Source organism: Zonotrichia albicollis, chromosome 9 (assembly GCF_047830755.1).
Source record: "Zonotrichia albicollis isolate bZonAlb1 chromosome 9, bZonAlb1.hap1, whole genome shotgun sequence".
Lineage (NCBI taxonomy): Eukaryota > Metazoa > Chordata > Aves > Passeriformes > Passerellidae > Zonotrichia > Zonotrichia albicollis.
Window position 1 is genome coordinate 15,076,736 of NC_133827.1, and position 21,431 is coordinate 15,098,166.

The window sequence follows — 21,431 nt, forward strand, 5'->3', positions numbered from 1 at the left end:
CTCACACGCTCCCAAAGCACTGTGCTGCTGCTCTCCTGGGTCATTCTCTGCCCGAGGGGAGGCACAGATTCCAAAGTGACCGTGGCCCTACAATCAGGGGCCATCTGGGACTGAAGCTCCAACAGCCTCTCAGGCAGCTGACAGGGAAGGGGTGGCATTTCTCAAGGGTCTGGTGAGGGCCTCCCTCTGCTTCTGCCATGTCCTGTTTGTCTTTCAGCAGTGACTGACACCCCGCCCTGTCCCACAGCTCCATCCTGGCTCTGCAGGGGCTTCCTGGGTGAGCTCACTCCTTGTGAGAGACACTTCTGGGGTTCACCTTCTCTTCAGGCCTGCACCAGCATTCCTCCTTCCTGACATCCACACTCTTGTTAGAAAACCGGGTCATTCAGGAGATGAGGATGCATGAAAAGATCTCTGATGGAAGTCAGAGAACCTCTATGGCCACCTCAGTATATGGAGGAGGACCAAGGTGTTTCTTCTCCCTCTTTTGTCAACAGAGAATTCTGACCAGCAGTAACAGAGTTTCTCATAAGGCCCCATTAACGAATGCACTTACACAACCCTGGGGATGCCAGTGAAGGAAACCATGTGTCATGTAATGAGTGTATGAGCAAAGTCACCAGACCCCAGATACAGCATGGGATAGTTCCACTCCCTCAGGACATGCAAAAATTTAAAGGATAAAAAGAAGGCTTCAGGGCACAAGAGGCTGGAGGAGGAAAACAGGAGGGGCAGAAACAACCATCTCTGGAGGGGGAAACATCTCTGCCTGCCCAGGATCAGTCAGTGGAACTTGTCTCTACTCCTCTCCTGAAGAGATGCCTTTAAGTGAGCTTTGCATCTTCCACTGCTTTGGAGCAGAGCCAGGAAGATTCAAATAGACAGATAGACAGATCTCACTTTTATAATCTCTCTTTACTGTGCTGTGGTATTTACATTCTTTGAACAGAGAGAGATATAGTTCTCTCTCCTAGGTCTTTTTTAAGGGAAGGCAGTGAGAAACTTAGAGAAGAAGAGAAAACAATTATTATTTCTACTGGCTGTTCTTTTTGTTTAGTTCATGTAGAATGTGTTATAGTGATTTTTTACTGAAAGTGATTTGTTAATTGGATTTTAGTGATAGTTGTTTAGCTTGATTAGCTAATTAGATAAAAGCTGTTTTGTGACTGTCTGAAAACAGTCACGAGTTTTTCTTTAGTAGCTTTTTAGTATAGTATCTCTTTAGTACAGTTTTAATATAGTACTAAGTGTAATATAGCATAACCTAAGAAAGCATTTGTTTAACCTTCTAAATCATAGAGTCAAAGCTCATTTTTCGCCACGGGGGGTCACCCTGAATCAATACTGTCCTTTCTGTCACTACACACATCAGCACTCGGTAGCAGTGCCCCGATCAGCAGCCATCCTGAACTTGCTCTCCTGTTGCTTCAGTAACCCACACTCTTGGGGAATCTGGAGCGGGTGGGTCCTTATGGAATGCAATCAGACCCAGAGCAATGCACTGGGAACTGCACTCTTTGTGCATCTGTGCTCAGGCAAGTTCTTCTCTTGGACTCGACCACACTGATGGGGCTAAAGTGGCTGGAGTCAGAAATGCAGCCCAGCCCCTCCAGCTCCTCTAATCTCTGAACACCAGCTGGAATGCAAGGGCATTGATTTCCTGCTCAGTTTCTAAACACAACACACACTGATTCCCTGGGCTGCCAAAAGACACAGGAGCCGTTAACCTGAAAGTGATGTCTTTCTGCCAGTGCTGGAAAAGGGCAGGAAAGACTTAAAAAAAGCTCCCTTGCTCCCTGGAGAAGGAGAAATTAAACAAGGCTTCTCCATCTAGCAAACAAACAAACAAGCAAACAAAATATGAAAGTGTTACCTACTCCAGTGTCTAAAGCACTTGGATGCAGTGAAGGGGTTGTTTGGCAGGGAAACAGCCCTTGTGCTGAGCATTGGCTCTATGGATCTATGGCAGGGATCTATGGAAGTCTGCCTGAAGGTCCCTCATGAGCCCCCATTGTCCAGGCTAAAGCTCCCTCAGCCCCTCCTCCCTGGCCTTGTGCTGCACCCCTTGCCCAGCTCCCCTGTCCTTCTGTGCCCACGCTGCAGCCCCTCCATGACTTTCTGCTTCCCAGGGCCCACAGCTGCACACAGCACTCCAGCTGTGGCCGCAGCGCTGCCCAGCACAGGCCACGCTCACTGCCCTGCTCCTGCTGCCCCACTGCTGCTGGCACAGCCACCGTGCCCTTGGCCTGCTTGGCCCCCTGGCCCCACGCTGCCTCATCTTCAGCTGCTCACGGCCGCCAGCCCTGCGTCCTTTGGGCCCACGCAGCTCCCCAGCCACAGAGGTGCCCATTGCACTTCAGATACTGCAGGCACCATTGCAAGATGGCCTTCCTGTTCTACAATGACATCTTCTAAGTAGATATCATAAAGTTTGATAGGAATAGAATTCTAAGGGACTCTGACTAAATTAAAATGGTCTAATTCAACTGTACAGGAAATTGCTCCTACGTAAATATTCCACCCTATCTGCCTTCAGCAAGCAAGGTTCTCTCTTCAAAATTAAGTTTGTAATTCTTCAAAGCTCTGATATAGAAATTTAAAATATCCATTTTGGACTTTGTTATTTTTCTTCAGGCATGAAAATAGATTTTCTTTCAGCCTTCCTAGCTGGCCCTCTACACTCTACTGCTGCTGGCCAAGCTCTCAGCTTGCTCTATAATTCTTAAACACCAGGAACATGAGATGTTCCTTTATCACTCACCTCAGGATCTTCAGCACTGCAGAATACATGCTTCAGGTGACCTGTAGTGGGAAGGGAAAATGAACCAGATGCTGTCAGAATACTGCCTGGGCTGCTGAATCCCACAGAACAAGTTAACCCAAAAAGAGGTGATTTCCTGTTTCACAACATCCCTCCAGCAGACACATTTCATTCACACAGTCAGCAAGAGATCAGGACAATATTCTTGCTTGTGCCTACAATTTGGCCTGTTTTGCCAGTAAATGAATACAAACATGACCAAGAAAATGCAAATTGTTCTTTAACACTCAATGCTCCTGTTCTACCAAAGACATGAAATAGCTTCTGAAATCCTCTCCTTGAGGTCCTTTGAAAAGGTCAAGTTAGACAGTCAAACCCTTTCATGACAAAATTTAAAAAGAAATAAGCTTTTTCTGAATTCTGGGAACAACTGCAGAGTTTTTAGAAGGCCTTCCAATAAGGTCTGCCAGTCTACATTTTCACAGGTGTCTTGCTTGCTCCAGCAAACTGAGGAAATGACAGACTCTGCTGCCACAGACTCTCCCATGGAGGGAACGGAAGCCCTGCAGGTTCCCCTGCAAATGCTGCCCCTGTGGCTACAGACACCCCCTTTTTAGCTGAACCTCTTGACAGGAGCTTTACCAAACCAGTGGCATCCTAATGCTCTTTCTCTTTCAACATCAGAAACTCAGTCACCAGCAGGAAGACATACAAAAGCCAGCTTAGGATACACCCTAACCTAAGCAGAAGGGAAAACTCTACTTACGTGCAAAGTGTGTAACCTAATAGGCAGAAAAACAAACACCATAAGCAGCAAAAGCTGCTGTGGCCAGATGGTGGATCATTGTCCCAGTGCTGTGCCAGTCTTCTCCAACACTAGAAAAACAAATGGTCAGTCAGAGTGCAACTACCCACTGACCAATGCTCCAACCAGGAGGGTTCTCCTGATGTGAGCAACCCCTAGGGCTGCTCTGACACTGAGGCCTTCCGTGCACCAAGGCAACCTTCTGATGTCACCGCGACGATGTGGCAACCATGCCGTGATATCACAAAGCAAATTATGACAAAGAAAAGCATCACAAAGCATGTTAGTCTGTGAATTTATGCAAAGCAATTACCAACCTTCTCTACAGCAAACACAAAATGGCCTGGGAAGTTCCTCTCTGTGACAAAGCAGCACAAATTCCCCTCATGGGCCAAACCCTGTTGTTCAGGGGATCCAGGAGGAACTCCAAGAGTGCCCCAAGCACCTACAGCCTGTACCCCAGCTGAGCACTCAGATGGGACACAAGCAAAGGAAACCAGACCAAGAAAATGGCCCAAAGCATTGTACAGAACCAGGAGAGAAAGCACTATTGGCATAGCAGCTGAAGTAATTCCTAACAAATCACCCCGTATATCTGCATGTTTATTGGATGTTCCCAGGGCTGCTGTGTATGTACATCTCTTCCTCTGCTCTGCCTTTCTTGCCCTTTGGCAGCAGTCGAACTGGCAGCATCTGCCCGCCAGCAGCAGCTGCTCCAAGCTGGGAACGCCACTGGCGGTGTTGATTTCCAGAGGCTTCTGTGTGCCAGGGGAAGCCAAGGCAGGAGCAATTGAACGGTGCTGGCGCTGCTGCTGCTCTGTGCCAGAGAGCCCCGGCTGGGCAGGGCACGGTGCCCACTGCGCTGAGGGCTCCTTCTGCTGCCACAGCTGGGCACACCTGGCAGCAAGGCATGACAACTTGTGGGCAAGCCAAGGGGTGTCTGGGGCTGCACTGCTCTGCACACACCCAGCACACCTGCAGCACAGAATTTTAACCCTCAAACTGGTAAACCAAAGGGAAACAGCTGGAAAAGATTTCATTTCAACCATTCTTTATGCTTCAATAGGAATGACCAAAATGAAAGTTACCGAGCAGGGCACGATCCACACTGCCAGCTAAGTGTGAGAAAATAGACATTACTTTATTTCAGTGCTGGGTGTGTGAGGAATCACTTCCCTGAAACATGCACACTCACTTGTTAGCATCCATGGAACTAAGACATTACTTTCATTACTTCTATTCATTACTTTGCTCAAACTCACAGGCTAAACATTCTCACAAAGTATTTGACATGTTTAAATCACTTCCCCAAAATTACTGACATTTACAGTAGGGGTCTCTTGAGGGTCTCTGGTGGTCATGTGGTGAACATCCCGTTCCTCAAATTCTCCTCCCATGGTTAAGAGCCTTCTTCTCCTTGAATGCATTGCATCTACCTCCTCAGTAGGCCCACTGTCTTTATTCTCAAGGCTAAGACATCCACTTGCACACATCAACCACTGGTGTGAGGGAAGGTACAACTAAGCACTGCCTGTTAAAGCTTAACAAATTCACAATGTGCTGCAGGTCAACACTTCCCCAACATCTCTCGTTCCTTCTCTGGGAATCAAACACAAGCATTTTGTGATCACTGAGCCCAAGGCCGCCTCCAGCCCTCCTGTCACCCAGCAGCCCTTCTCTCCTCACAAACAGCAGGCCCAGCAGTGCCTTCCCTCACTGGCTCAGTCACAGCTGTGTCAGGAGTTGTCTGTCACACACTCCAGGACCATCCTGGACTGTTTGCTCTCCGCTGCACTCTGTTGCCAGCAGACATCCCCACCCTGTTCCACACCACGTGCAGAACCCTGCACCTGCTGTCCATGGGCACCTGGAAGGGCAGGCACTCACGGCAGAGATGCACCAGCTGCCCTGGGCAGGAACCAAAACCCTCTGGGGGCACAGCTGCTGGCCTGGGTCTGGCACAGCTCTGCACGCCCCACTCCTCACGGGCTTTGGGCTGGAAATGCAATTGCACTTTCTGCCTCATGGAGAAACACCAGGGCTGCACAAACAACAGCCAGCAGGCCACATCCCAAAGGCACTGCAGCATGGAGCTGAGAAGGAAGAAGACCCTTCCCCAATTCCTAACCACCAAAATTGGGACTTTTATTCTTCTGAATGTAGAGTTGATTCACAAGGTTACAAGGGAATCTTCCAATGGAGTTGAAGGTTGGTAGAGTTTTTTTTCTGAATCCTACTCAGACTATTGATTTGAAAATTTATTTTAAAATATTTTTTAAAAGGCTGTGCAGTCATATGGTTTTGTTCTAATACCAAAATGGCTAGAAGAAGTGTACTGGCATTTTAATTACATCCAAACTGATTAGTCTGTAAAAGCTTTCCTGCAGAATAGCCACTAAACAAGAAATGAAAATCTGTGGACTGTTGACGTTGCAAATTTCTACTAAACTTATCAGACAATGAGGCATTTTTAGGTAGATCATAGAGCAAATTAATTCCTATGGATAACTTGATTTGGATAAACTTGTTGATTTCAAATTAAAACTGCCAGCACGTACTAAGTGGAAATCTGAATACTCACTTCTATGAGGTCTGAAGTATTAGATAGTCATTGTTTGCCATATTAACAAAAATTAACATTCTGGTTGTTTTTTTTACTTACAGGCAGCTCTTCAACACTCTTTGTAACACCAGAAAGGGAGTTTGTAGCAATGTGAACCATGGGTTGGTGGAGCATAGCAGAAGGCTCCTATGCCAGCACTAAATATTCACATTTACCATGGCATCTACTTCTTGCCTTTAATTCCAAGATACACCTCAGTTCCTGCAGTATAGATTCACACCTGTAGTCTGTATTTGCAGCTGGTTCTTACTTCCCTGTCCAGAAAAAAATCATGCTTAGATCCCAAATCAAAATAAAATGAGCAGAGAGTCGTGTTCTGGATAGGCATAGCAACAACTAAGAGATTTTTTTGCAAATACGTTGAGAAATTGTTTGTACCTGCTGCAAAAACAGCAGATTAAAGACTTGCACCCTAACTTGTAAGCTGAGCTTTGCCTGTTCTTTCTGGACTGATTTCTTGAGGCCAGACACTGATCCTAATCAGTAAGAAAATCAAAACCACAGGAGTAGTTTGGAGAATATTGTAAATTATTCTTTCGTAATGCTTTTTGCCTAAAAGTTCTGGCCATCATCCGATTGGAGTAATTAGAGGAGATCGAAGCCATCACACTCTGCCTGTGCACACAATTCCTTCCCAGGGGTAATCCATGAAGCAACGCTCACACATCCACACCAGCAGCTGCTGCCACACAGCCATGAAGCAGAGAATATGTATTTCTGCTACACTTGGACAGCTGAAGATGCCTTTGCTGAGCTAATTTTAGTGACTGCTCACCACAGATGAGACCTTGTGGTCAGTCTCCAACAAGTCAGGGCAGTTAATATTCTGCCTAAATGAAGTAAGTCTAGCAATACATAGACTATGGGGCCTGAGGAAAGCCAGCAGCTGTGGAAGATTTAATTTGTTTCCATATCTTTCTTTTTACTAATTTATTGCAGTCTATTATTTAAAGAACGGAAACTTTTGGCATACCATTGGCTGGAAGGTTGGTCAGTCTTCCATTCATGACTCCTCTGAAAGTATCACCCCAGTGATTTTATCAGTAGCTCTTCCATCATCATGGCTCACACAGCATTTCCTGCAGCTCTTCCTGGAGCCAGGGAAAGGCACCAGGAGAAGGGGGAGACAGCTGTGTGCAGAGACTGTGTCAGCTACAGAGACATTTGTTTCCTCTGATTTGACTGAATGGCTGCAGGAACCTTGCTGGCACTGCTGGTGGGGTAGCCTTTTGCAGGGCTGGGCAGAGTTTGGGGCCCAGGACCCCTCCTCTCGGTGGGACACCAGGGTGAGCAGCCCCTGTCCCAGGCAGGAGCAGAGGTTCTGTGGCTCTGCCCTGGGCACAGGGACCTGCCACAGCCATGAGCTCCAGCCACGGCTCCTCTGGGCAGCTCCTGCTCTGCAGTGATGATGGGCGCAGCTGGGGGGGTCTGCAATGGAGGGGGGCTTCCAGTGGGCTCTGTTGGTCTGCCACACTGGAGCCAGCAGAGCTTCTGGAAGGAGTCTCCTCTTGTGAGCTGCTGGAGCTGGAGCTGGCACTGGCCAGAGCCGCTGTGTTCATCCCTGACAGGAGCAGAGCACAGCAGCCTCTGGGCCTCCTTGCTGCACGATGGCAGTGAGAAGGCCATGGACCAGAGGTTCAGTAGGTGTGACTCAGCTTCCTGATAAACTGTGCTAAGAAAACCCTGCATCCCTCCTGCCAGATCTAAGACATTCCAAGAAATCTGTTGGCACGTTGGGAACTCAGAATTGTTTGCATTTTGAACAATTGTCTTATGAGTGCTTTTGATTGTTTTTGTCATTTTGTGTTGATTCAGCTGATCCTTCAGAGAAGCTTTCCTAATAATATAAAACACAGGGAATGGTGGAGACCCTGGTGAGGCTTTCCCTGGTCTAGGGAGACACAAGAAGTTTCCCTCAAGAGCTGTTAGACCCCATAGGCACCTTTCCCTGTTCCTGTGTCTGTTCCTGTGTTCCTGAGCCACACCTTCCCTATTCCCTGATTGCCCCCCTTATCTTTGTACTGCCCGAGATCAGGGTCAGCCCCCAGGCCCCTGTGGAGACAAAGTGAGACCCTCTGTGTGTGGATGCTGGGACCTGAACATCTCCCTGCATGTCTGAATAAAACATCTGTGGAGATTATGCAAAGGTCCTTTTTGCTTCTTTACCCTGGACTATGCTAGCAGCAATTCAGACTGCTCCAGAGGAGAAGCTGCAGTACTGGCACCAAGATTTTGGCAACTTGCCCATAGGCACAGAGGGCGTGCAGGATGCTGCTCTATGAATTCCTTAACCAGCCATCTCTGGTGCTGGCATATTTCCTCCAGCTTCTGCTGCAGCCAGGGCCACCTTTGGTCCAGCAGATCACATTGTTATTTAAAAAATTCGGCCCACTCCTTGGGCAGGAGGCCATCCACAGGCTCTGGTCCTGCAGCCCCCTGCTCAGCTGGGGACAGTGTTCCCTGTGGGGAAGATGGAGCAACCATCACAGGGTCTGGGGGGCTGCTTTCAGCAAGGTGGCCAGGCTCTCTCCCTGCTGGACTCCAGCAATTGTTTGGGGGAGCTGATGGCAAATTGTATGTAGTCCTGTTCATCCTACTCAGAAAACCTGACAGTTTCTATCATTCCTCTGCAGAGTGGGCATGCTGGATTTCTCTTTGCCCACTGCAGGATGCAGCCCAGGCAGAACTGGTGGTGACAGGGCAGAGAAAAACTCACATCCTTCTTAGTGCCCTGGCAGATGGGGCATCTCCATTCTGTCCCCATGGCCATGTCTGTCTGTCCCAGCAGCAGGGAAGAGCTGAGGACCATGAGCTGCTCTCATTTGCAATCTTGCTTGCCCAGAGCCCAAGCTCCAGCCAGAGTGGTCCAGGCTCTGTCAGTGCCCAAACATAAGCAGGAAGGGATGTTGTATCACAATCCATTCGTTGGTGAAGGAGGTCCATAGCAGCCTCAAGAGGCACCTCAGACACTAAGGACAAATTTCCCAGGAACTATCAACAGCTCTGGGATCTGCCCGCCAGCTCTGTCAGAAGCTTCAGCAGAACAACCAAAGTCTTAATAAGCAGCTTCCAGACACTTTTCCTACCATCCTGCCTGAGTAGCCAGGTTGCTTGCTGCAAAATACTCTTTTTCTCCTCTTCCCCAATGCCCTGTGGACACTTGCAGCCAAAATAAAAAGCTCCTGGCCCTCTGTGTGATGTGATAATGCACTTTTTATATTTCCATGCTGGGATGAAAGAAAGCTGTACTGTGGGTCAGGAGAGGTCAGGACCCACTTGGCCTTCCTGCAGGCTGAGGTGGTGCCAGCAGACATCCTGCTGCTTTTTTGGGAAATGTGTGAGGGGGAGTGGAGGGGGTGACAGACAGGCCGAGATCATAGAGTGGAAACTCAGTTCCAGAGAGGCAGTGCAGACTCTCCCTGCTGAATGCCTGCTGGGGCTGGCAAAGAAGGAAAATGCCCCAATAACAGCCTGGTGGCACTGTGTCTCAGGGACAGGTACAGGGAGGTGACAACAAACAGCAGCATGGCCCGATCCCACAGCTTCTAGGAAGCAGTGACAGAGGGGCCTCATGTGCCAGAGATTTCAGAAAGGCTGTCTTCTCAAATGGCCACTCTGAAACCCCTCTCTTTGCCTCTTGGGATTGTGGATGCTTTTGACAGCCACAGCATCCTGGGGCAACGCGTTCCACGATTTCATTAAGCACTCCTTGAAAAGCACCTCCCATTGTTCAACTGAGCTGCCAGCCTGGTCATTTCAGAGGGTGCTGCCTTGGTGGAGAGAAAAAATCAATCTTCTGCCTTCCAGAGAGCTGAAGGAGAAGGGACTCTTCACTATCAAGCACCTGGCTGGGTCCCATTCAGAGGTCCTGCTTTGTAGACTTGGTGAGATTTGCTTGGCAGTTACCAGTGAGGTGAGCACATTGTACTGAATTGTCCCCCATACTTCATACACAGTGTGTAGAATAGATATGTGCTTGTTCATCTCCATGTGTGCTCAGGGTCTGCCTTCATTTCTGCCTGAGATTTCTAGTGTCTGTCAGCTGTCTGTAGGATCTGTGGGTGCATGCAGCTATATTTACTGGCAGGTCGGGTATCTGACACTCATCTTTGAGTGTGGTGCCTTTATAATGCAATGTGCAAATTCAAAAACTGAGACACTAATGACATTATTTGCCAGAGTCCCAATCTCTGCCCAAGCTGTAATTCAACCCTACAAATTATTCTGTAGACCTGAGCCTGTGTTTTCTATTTCTTGGCTGAGTGCTTCAACTGCTGGTGTTGGTTTTTTGAACAGGAGCACCTGACTCTTTTATCATTATCACCTGTGCCTTTACGATTTGAAAGCAGCCCTTGCTTTAATTTTCTAGTAAAAGGGCCTAAAATCAAAGCTGTGGACATTTTAGAAGGGTTAAGTAGAACACTGAATGAAATTTGTATTTTAGGCCTGCAGTGAGAAGGTCTGAGGCCAGAAATTGGTGCCAGAGTAAGTGCCTTTCTGTGCTTGTGCTCTCCTGCTTGTATGTTCCTCTGGACACAGTGGGACATGTTGTCATTTCCTGGCATTTCTGTTGAAGGCAACCGGTTTTCTTTTCAAGGTGATTCTTATGTTTCCCCTCATAACTTCCCCAGGTGACCAACCTCCATTCCAAGGTGTCCTGCTCTGCCATTGTCACTCTGGGAGAGCTCTCTGTCACCTTGAAGAAGGACATGGACTCTGAGGTGGATAAGGTTGCTCGAGTCCTTCTCCAGACGGTGTCCAGCTCCCCAGAATTTGTTCAGAAAGCAGCCAGTCAGACCCTGGAGATCATGGTGGAGAATGTGACTCCTGCACGAGCAATGACTGCTCTCATGGGACAAATTGTGAATGGAACAAAAGGATAGGACTGTGTTGGATCAAAAATCCTGGAGTCAACCCTTTTCAATCCTTGGAAGGCCTGAGAAAGTACTGGGAGACCCAGGGAAAATAAACATTACATGGAAAGCCGTAGATGGAATTTATTTGGTTTGTGGAAAGAAGGCATACACTGAAATACCCCCAAGGTGGAAGGGATCATGCACTCTGGGCATGATTTGGCCGGTATTCTTTACTCTCCCTCAGACAAAAAGTAATCTGCTAGGGGCTCCATTATACAAGACCCTGAGAAGGGAGAGAAGAAACCTCAAAATGATGATACCACTGATAAGTGGTAAGCAAGCCTGGGAGAAGGAAGAGTGGCTGGCGGCAAGAATAATTGATTATTATGGACCGGCCACATGGGCCCAGGATGGAAGCTACGGGTATAGGACTCCGATTTATCTACTGAACCGGCTGATTCGGCTGCAGACAGTGGTGGAAATTGTTTCGAATCACACCTCTGAGGCCCTGGATTTACTTAGTCAGCAGCACACCCAGGTACAGGCATTTGTGTACCTGAATCGAATAGCTTTAGACTATTTGCTGGATGAAGAAGGGGGAGTGTGAGGAAAGTTTAACAAATCGGAATGTTTTATTGAAATTGATGATTATGGGGAAACCATAAGAGGTTTGGCGGCCAAGATCAAAAAGGTGGCCCATGTCCCAGTTCAAAAATGGAACTCGATTTTACAATCTTCATGGTGGGACAAATTGTTTGATGGGGCCTGGTGGAACAAAGTGATGTTTTTTGTGCTCTGTTCAGTAGCTGGAATCCTATTCCTGCCTTGTCTAATTCCATGCTTTTTTAGACTGTTCCACTCCGTGGTCCAGGGAATGCAGATAGCGATAATTCCATTGGATCCGGAGGGAACTTCCGGAGGCAACACATCTAAAATCATGTGATTGGGAGAAAGGAAGTATTCCAGCAATGCTGCTGAAGTATTGGCAAAGTTCGAGAAACAAGCAAAAGTGAATGTGAATAATATGGGATAACAGGGTGTTCCACAAGGGGAGTAAAGAATAGTGTAAAGGAGCCCTCTGTGAAAGACCCTCAATGGTGGCGGGTAAAAGTAGAAAATGAAAAATTTAGCAATTTGAGAGCATGAATTAAATTGGTGATATAAATGGGGAGGGATTGTAGTATATGATAGAGATAATACATGTTATGTATAAAATACTGTAAAATCCACACTATGTCTTTTGACCATCCTGGCCAGGAGCAGTGTCTTACTCATATCTAGTTCCTGGATATTAGTTGAGATAAACATTGGCGTTTTAATGTAAGAATACAAGTTTCCAGGCCAATAATCACCGGCTTCCCTGGGTCGCCGGGTCCACCTAAGAGCGATTATCACCTTGACGATTACATCTACCAAGATAATCAACAACCCCACCCTGATGCATGTGAATGCTGACTTCCCCGGAGTCGACTGACAACATCGAGACACCTGGACTGAGTCTTTGTCTACCTCTGCACATGTAGAGCCACGGTTCTGCATGTGAAGAGACACAAAGAACATTCGGTCATTTCTGCCTCGGGAAGAATAAACTGTATAAGAACTTGCTGCGCGAAGCGTCATTCAAGAACAGGGGGAGACTCTGACATTCGGAGGTCAGATCTGTGTTCACCCAGTGCCGATCCCAGGCTCGATGCTGACCCTTGGCTGAGGTGGTTTCGACGACCAAACTTCGGTCTCACAGACAAATTAATAAATCTTTCCTAATTTTCTTATAAGTTTGGCTATCGATTTGATAATTTATAACAGGATGGAACAGCACAGACTGCTGAAAAGATTCCAGCTGGTCTCAGGGCCCAGAGAAAGCCAAAACTGTTTAACTTGGTATTTGGTGGTCCATGTCTGTATAAAAGAATGGTCTAAAATGTCAGCTTTCAAGAAAATGTCCTAGGTTGACCTTTCCTGTGCTGATGAGAGTCCTTAAAACCCAGCCTTCTCCTGACCTCTCTGCTGTTGCAGTTCCATGGACGGAGGCTGTTGTCTCTTACCCCCTCCCGTGGGCAGGCTGGTGTTCATCCATCTCCAGGACAGCAGGGCCCCATCCCACATCACTGTGACCTGAGAAGGCAAAATCCATCACTCCAAATGTTCCCCCTTGCTCGTTCTTGCCAGACATTTGACCCTGGCACTGGGGTGTGCTGCTGGTTTCTGCAGGAAAAGGGAAAACCCTGTGACATTTTGGGGCAGATGGAACCAAGGAAACCCCTGTGACACTGTGGGGCTGGATGGAACCAAGGGTCCTTTGTGACACAGAGGGGCCACATGGAGCCAAATATCCATTGTGACAGTTTGGGATCTCATGGAACCCATTGTTTGTTGCGACAATGCGGATCCAAGGAGACCATGGTGTTGCTCATTGCTTATGCAAAGTGTTTGCATCTATCATGGAATCATGGAGCCCATTATGACACAGCAGGGCCCAATGGAACCAAAGGGCCATGGTGACACTTGGAACTAAGGCTGTTAGTTTCTGAGTACAGAACCTCGTAGAATCAAAAGTCCATTGCCACAGAGCAAGGCCTCATGGAACCATGGAGTGCAAAGGTCTAGAACATTTCCTGCACAGTTCTGCCTTGGGTGAGGGGAATGTTATTGGTGGCAGCTTGGTCTTGGCACACATTTGAGCAGTGTGTCTGTTCTCAGTGGGGAAACTCAGGAGTTTCAGATTGCTTCAAAAAACCCCAAAAAGGAAAAACCCCTCTGAGGCTGGGTGCAGCCAGCTCTGCAAGCACAGCAGGGCCCAGGGCAGTGAGGACAGACAGGATGGGGCTGGGCAATGTGGAGCATGGTTGTCCATACTGGGTCAGAGCTCAAGGCACAGCTTCTGTGAGCAGGCCAGAGCTGCTGAGGAGAGACCCTGGATCAATATCAATCACAGAATGCTGCAATTGTCTCTGGTCCAAAGACAGCAGTAATAAAATACATCCTTTAAAATAGGAGTGCATTTTTTTAGAAGCTCTTTGAAATATTTCTCCATAACTGGAGTAGGAAACCTAGAAACCTAAGAGAGCCAAGGACACTGCGGCACCTCCAGGCCCAAAAAGTGAGAATGGAAGAGAGCAGACTGGGAGGATGGGTCTTCACAAACTGAAGCTGTAATTGGATAATTAGCCTCAATATAGAAGTGGACCAAAACTTATAAAAGTGTGAAAATGTGTGACCCATTGTCCATCTTGAGTGTACCCTCAGCCGGGCTCTTGTACTCCCCCAGGTGTATCCTTTGAAGGCCTTTTAATAAATCCCTACTTTATTCCTCTGCTCCAGGCAGCCTCTCAAGGCATCAAGGCCTGGCTGGCTGGGACACCTGGGGCCACCTGACAGGTCCAGCTGACCCTGGCATGTCGAGGGCTGCTGCTCATCAGCCCCTGGAGCACTGGGGCTCTGGGCCCTCCTCCCTGTGGAAAGAACTGTCCTTCTCCTCCAGGTGTCCATGGCCAAAATCAGGATTCCTACTCCAAATTTCCATATATGCGAAGATTGCTCCCAGATGAAATCTGCCAGGACAGACAGATCTGGCTGGCTTGGCCACCTGGGAGCCACCTCTCATCTGCCTTTGAAACACTGGGACCATGTGCTTTTATGGGAAAAAAGCACCTTTCACATCCAGGCACCCATGGCCAAAGTTGGGAAACCACCTCCAGAATTCCCTATATCCAGGGATTTCTCCCAGACAAAAACTGCCAGGAGGGACAGGTCTGGCTGGCCTTGGTTTCTGAAGAGCTGACTCTCATCTGCCTTTGAAACACTGGGCTCTGTGCTTTCCATCCTAAGGAAAAGAACTCTCCTTCCTGTCCTGGTGCCCACAGCCAATATTGAGATTCCACGTCCAAAATTCTCTACATTGAAGGATTTCCCCCAGATGAAAGGTGTCAGGAGAGACAGATTGGGCTCTCTTGGCCCATGGGCGGTCACCTCTCATCTTCTTCCAAGAAACTTGGACTTCACACTTTTCTTTCTTATCGAAAAACCATCCATGTCTATCAGGTGCCCATGGTCAAAACTGAGATTCCACCTCCTAAATTCCATATGTCCATGGATTCCTCCATGATGAAAGCTGCCAGGACAAACAGGTCTGGCTGTTTTGACCTCTCAGGAGTCTTCTCTCTCTACTTCTGCCCCTGAAACACTTGGGGCTCCGTGCCTTCCTTCCTATGGAAAAGAACTGTTCTTCTTATCAATGCAGAAATGGCCGAAATTTTGATTCCACTAGCAAAATTCCCAATATCCAAGGGCTGCTCTCAGACAGAAGCTGCCAGGACAGAGAGCTCTGGCTGGCCTTGGCCAAGGATGGCAGCCTTTCACCTGGCTATGAAACACCAGTGTTCTGTGCATTCCTTCCTAGGGAAAAAAAACGTCGTTCTCATCCAGATGTCCATGTCTGAAACTGGTATTCTGCCTCTACAATCCCCTATATGCAAGGCTGTCTCCCAGACAAAATCTGCCAGCTCTGTCTAATCTGGCTGCCCTTGGACTCTGGTGGCTGCCTCTCATCTGCCCCTGGAACACTGGGGCTTGGTTGTTTCCTTCCTATGGGGACCACTGGGACACTGTGAGGGCCTGGTGGAACCATGGAGACCATTGTGACACTTTGAGATACCATGGTGACACCATGGGGCTTCATGGAACCAAGAGACCATCATGGCTCTGTGGGGCCTCCTGGGACCATGGAGAACATTATGACCCTTCAGGGCCTCGTGTAACCAAGGGGCCACACCTCAGGGACTCATGGAAGCAAGGGAACCACTGGGACATCGTGGGGCCCAATGGAATGAGAGGAACATGGAAAAGCTCTGGCTGATGTGGCCTTTCAGGGGGGACCTGACAGGTCTGGCTGATCTTGGAATGTCAAGGGCTGCCTCTCATCTGCCCATGAAACACTGGGGCTCCATGCTTTCCTTCCTATGGAAAGAACTGTCTCTCTTTTCAGACACCCATGGACAAAATTGGTTCTCTCCCCTAAAAATTTCCTTTATGCAAGGGAAAGATACCCAGAAAAAAACCTGCCAGCTCTGACTGGCCTTGGCCTCTGGTGGCCACATCTCATCTGCCTCAGAAGTAGCAGGCCTGTGTGCCTTCCCTCCTGTGGAAAAAAAATGGCCTTCTTGTCCAGGGGCCATGGCAAAAATTGGAATTTGGCAGCCAAAATTCCATCTATCCCAAGAGTGCTGCAAGACAAAAGCTGTCAGGACAGACACGTTAGCCTGGCCTTGGCCTCTAGTGATATTCTTAGACTATGAACAGAATATTTTCATCTGAAAACACCTTTGAGAGGGCTCAAAGATCTCCCAGGCTGGGGTTTGATGGCCTCAAGAACATAACCCATGTAGACTGATGGCCCAGGGCTCAGTTGTGAAGTGACTGAGGACAAAACAGGAGTGACCTGGAAGGGCTGGAAGGGTGGATTCAGAAATGGCGAAGCTTTTTCTCCCTAGTGGGAAAGAGCCAGATAGAGAAATTATACCACAAATACAGAAGGGGAGGCCAAGATTGGACATGAGGAGATAGGAATTTCTGTCTCGGGGCAGGACTGTGGTGCAGCACATCCGCCAGAAGAAGTCTGGGTCAGCCACAGGCTTTGTGTGGGCAGGCAGAGCCAGGCAGGAGGCAGAGCTGTCAGCAAAGGAAGGGCCCAGCCAGGTGGGGCAGCCGGGGGATGCCGACAGCCTGCAGGGACAGAGGCGCAGGGTAGGGACACCGTGGGACAGCCTGGGCTGCACAGGGCACAGGGATGGGCAGCAGCTGCAAGACAGCCCTGCCAGAGCCACCTTGGGCAGCACTTTGGCCACTGCTGCTGGGCCTGGGCCTGAGGCAGGAGCAGGAAACAAGTGACCCTTGCAGGGCTGGGGCCTCATTGCCTCCTTGTCCCAGCTATCCTGCACGCTGCCCAGCGTCGCACTAAACATACACTTTCTAAATTTAAAGTGTTAGACAGTCTTTGTCCATCACTGTTGGATATCGGTACTAGATCAATATCCATATATTTTTAATAAATCACATCACTGCCTCCAGTGTTCTGCTCTAACTGGAACCGAGGGATGTTTTCTCAGTCGTGTCCCTCAGTGGGACCCATTAAAACTTGATAAACTTTGGAGTGTAAATTTAACTTCCAGTTCTTGAGAAGTTTTTGAAGATACGCTCAGGGACTGAGTTTGATGTAAACAACACCAAAGCCCCAAGAGGCTCATTAAAGTCCTTGTTCTGTGTCTGTGCTGCTGAGCTTTAAAGGAACAGCTCTTCCCAGGACCAGCTCCTCTCCCAGCCCAGCAGGGCTGAGGGCTCTGCCTGCAGGCACTGAGGGGACAGGAGCCAGGCAGAGACAGGCTGAAGGCAATCAGGATTGAGAAGACATGGAGCTGAGACTTCACTTGGAGAAAGATCTTCACAGCCCTGTGCATGGTGAGTGTGTGGGTGCAGGGCAATGTCCCCTGTGCTCCTGGAGGGATCTCATGAAGCCAGCACACCACACAGCCTGGGGGATGTGTCAGGAGGACTCTCTCAGTTTCTCTGTGGCACTGGAGGAGGAGGAGGAGGAGGAGGAGCAGGAGCAGGAGGAGGATGTGCTGCAGAGCGGGGTTGCCCTGGGCACCATCAGAGGGACAGGGCAGGACGGCTCCTGCTGCCAGGGATGGCTGCAGGGGGTGAAGCTGGGGCTGCAGCCAGGGCTGCCCAGGGCTGTCCTGCAGAGCAGCTCCTGCAGCCCTCAGGGCTCTTGGCCAGCCCAGGGCGTGTGCCACCTTCCAGGGGCAGCTCTCAGCCTGCCTGGCAGCTCCCCATGGACGCTGCAGGGGAGAAGTTGGAGGTGGAAGGAGCCACCCCCATCAGGGCAGATTCCTCCTGCTGTGGAGATGGTGCTGCATGGCCAGAGCTGCTCTCAGCTTTCTCCTGAAGGGAAGGGAAAGGGGCTGTCAGCTTTGTCTGTGTCACAGACTCCTGCACTGTCACCCTGGGCATCAGCAGATGGGCCTCAGATCTCCCTCAGAAAGTGCCTCCTCAGCCTCCTCTCCCTACAGACAGCAGCAGCAGCACCTTGGCTTGCAGCATCTCTGTTTGTCTGGCCTGCCCTTAAGGCCCTGCTGCCAGGGAGATGCCCCTGGGCAGTGCCCTGTGCTGGGAGGGGTCTGCAGGGCAGAGCTGAGTCCCCAGGGCTGGGCTGGGCTCTGGCAGCACTGGCAGGGACAAGGCTTGGATAGAGAGAAACAGCTCCCAGTAGGCAAAACTCCAGGCAGCAGAGAGCCAAACCAACCCTTGGTATTCCTCCCTGTCCAGCTGCACAGGGAAAGAGAGAAGGGTTTGGAGAAAACTACTTTTAAAATGGAGAATTCAAAAAGTCCACTTTTTTTGTCAAGAAATATTTAAGAGTGATCATGCTGAAATAGAGAGAGGTAAAATGAACAAAGGGCATCTGTGTGGTTCCAGCAGGTCTGACTGCACTGGGACACCAGGAGCCCTGTTTTCCCTAAAGTCTCCCCAGTATTCGGGCTGAGTGTAATGCTGAAGACAAAGCAAAAACTCAGAAGGAGCACAAACTCAAAATCAAAACCAAAGAATTTTAGAAAATTTTCTATAAAAGAGGAAAAATAATTTTGAGGGGATTCCTAATAAAAGAGCATAAGATGGACTCAAGGAAATCTGTCACAGCTTGTCAATGTCTTCTTTCAGCAGTTCACCATGCCCAGAGTGAAGGAATGTCCAACAGCAGCTCCATCAGCCACTTCCTCCTGCTGGCACTGGCAGACACACGGCAGCTGCAGCTCCTGCACTTCTGCCTCTTGCTGGGCATCTCCCTGGCTGCCCTCCTGGGCAACGGCCTCATCATCAGCGCCGTAGCCTGTGGCCACCACCTGCACACGCCTATGTTCTTCTTCCTGCTCAACCTGGCCCTAAGCGACCTGGGCTCCATCGGCACCACTGTCCCCAAAGCCATGCACAATTCCCTCTGGGACACCAGGAACATCTCCTACAAAGGATGTGCTGCTCAGCTATTTCTGTTTGTATTTTTCATTTCAGCAGAGTTTTCCCTCCTGACCATCATGTGCTATGACCGCTATGTGTCCATCTGCAAACCCCTGCACTACAGGACCCTCCAGGGCAGCAGAGCTTGTGCCCACATGGCAGCAGCTGCCTGGGCCAGTGCCTTTCTCAATGCTCTTCTGCACACGGCCAATACATTTTCCCTGCCCCTGTGCCATGGCAATGCTCTGGGCCAGTACTTCTGTGAGGTTCCACAGATCCTCAAACTCTCCTGCTCACTATCCAACTTCAGAAAAATTTGGATTTCATTGGTTGCTGTCTGTTTAGCTTCTGGCTGTTTTGTGTTCATTGTTTTCTCCTATGTGCAGATCTTCAGGGCTGTGCTGAGGATCCCCTCTGAGCAGGGACAGCACAAAGCCTTTTCCACCTGCCTTCCTCACCTGGCCGTTGTCTCCTTGTTTGTCAGCACTGGCTTTTTTTCCTACCTGAAGCCACCCTCCATCTCCTCCCCCGCCCTGGATCTGGCCCTGTCAGTTCTGTACTCGGTGGTGCCTCCAGCCCTGAACCCCCTCATCTACAGCCTGAGGAACCATGAGCTCAAGGCTGCAGTGTGGACACTGATGACTGGATGCTTTTAGGAACATTAAACTGATGGCCAATTTCTGGAAATCTCTTGTAATAAAAGTTATCCTATTTTTGTTTTGATCGTGGATTTTTTTTCCTTTATATTAATTTTCTAATACTGCCCACAAAATAATGTCATTTTTTGTGCCATTTCTCATTTTGTTTCTCTCCACCTTCTCTGTGGCCACAGACTGTGTCAATGAGGGGCTGTGCTCTTGGCAGCTTTAAAGGAAATAAAGGATCTCCCAGCAAAGTTTTCACCAAAGATCTTCCTTTTGTTGCCTTCTCTGGAGCTGCAGCAGCAATGTCTGTGTGCAGAGCTGGGGGCAGATCAGGGTTGGCACAGCAGCACTTGGTGTTGCCAGTGCTGCTGCCATGGCCCTGCCCCGCTGCCCTGGTGGCCCTGGTGTTGCTGCAGGGCCTGAGTGCTCTCGGGGCCGGGCACAGCCCTGGGGGTGGCAGTGCCGGGGCTGCAGCAGGGACAGGCCATGGGCACTGCTGGGGCAGTGCTGACGCCTCAGCCCAGGCCCTGGGGGTCCAGGCTCCTTGCCCAGGCTCTCTCAAGAACACACCCAGGCCAATGCTCAGCACAGAAAAGCCCTGTGAGCAGCCCCAGGCTGGCCGTGGGCAAGCTGGGGGCAAACAGCATGGCTGGAGTCTGCAAGGGCCCTGGGGCAGATGGGAACGAGCGGCAGAGCAGGGGCTGGTCCATCCGCAGTGCACTGCACAGCCCAGGGCAGCGTCCCAGAGCGTCCTGATGGAGCTGCCAACAACATCCCCCCACTGCAGCCCTGGCCTCTCCCCCAGCTCACACAGGTGCCCCATCCTTGCAGGCACAGACACGGCAGCACTGGCTCAGCAGCCCCTGTTTGCATTGCACACAGCAGGGGGAGCACCCCCATGCTGTTGCTGTGGGGACATGAACCTGAGGGAGCACAAATGCCATCAGGCCCTGGGGCCAGCAAGGGCCGGGGGACACCCGGGAAACCACTCAGGTTTGTCCTGGCCTCTGTAGTCAGCCAGAAAGTTTGTTCCCATCAGGTGGGAGTTTCCTGTCCCACTGCATACGCTGTTGCTCAGAGCCAGGGCTGCCTGGCAGCCACCCCCAAACTGCCCTGAGAATTTCCTTGGCTTCACCTTTGCTTTCTTTCCTCTTTCCTGATCCAGATTTCTTCCTATTGCCCACCTCTGTTTCGTCCCCTGCAAACAGCCCATCCCTATTTGCCCTTTCCTCTCTGGCCCCACTCCCCATTGCAGTTCCTGACTTGGCCCCATGGGAATGTCCCTTGGGCAGCAGGATCATCATACAGGTGCTGCAGGAATTGTCTGCAGGCTCCTGCAGTGTCTGGTGTGTCTCCCTTGCCAGAGGCATTCCAGGCCAGGGGGGCACATCTGGGCTGCTGTGTCTGGCTCTGGGGCTCCCTGTTCTGGGCAGTGAGGAGGAGCTGCAGAGACTCTGCAGGACTGACAGGATGGGTTTGGGGCTGGCAGGAGAAGCTGAGGGACCTTGGCTGCTGGAGCTTCTGAAAAGGAGGCCCAGGGCTCATCCTGCAACTGCTCCAAAGGTGGTTTCAGAGAATCGCAGAATTAGTGACATTGAAAAAGACTTTGGAAATCATTAGGTCCAACCTGTGCCCTTACATCACCTTGTCTGCCCTGAGCGTCCTCTTCTCCAGGATAAACAATCCCAGCTCACTCAGCCTCTCCTCACAGGACTTGTGCTCCAGACCCCTC

The 21,431-nt window shown here is 49.8% G+C and overlaps 2 protein-coding genes across 2 annotated transcripts in view; both read left to right on the forward strand.

Moving 5' to 3' along the window:
• Positions 1–21,431, forward strand: part of LOC102067403 (uncharacterized) — a 249,628-nt gene that overhangs the window by 126,200 nt on the left and 101,997 nt on the right. The window lies entirely within an intron of this gene.
• LOC141730206 (olfactory receptor 14A16-like) lies at positions 18,788–19,711 on the forward strand. Its single transcript, XM_074547635.1, has one exon. It carries the CDS (start codon positions 18,788–18,790, stop codon positions 19,709–19,711), a length of 924 nt encoding a protein of 307 aa, XP_074403736.1.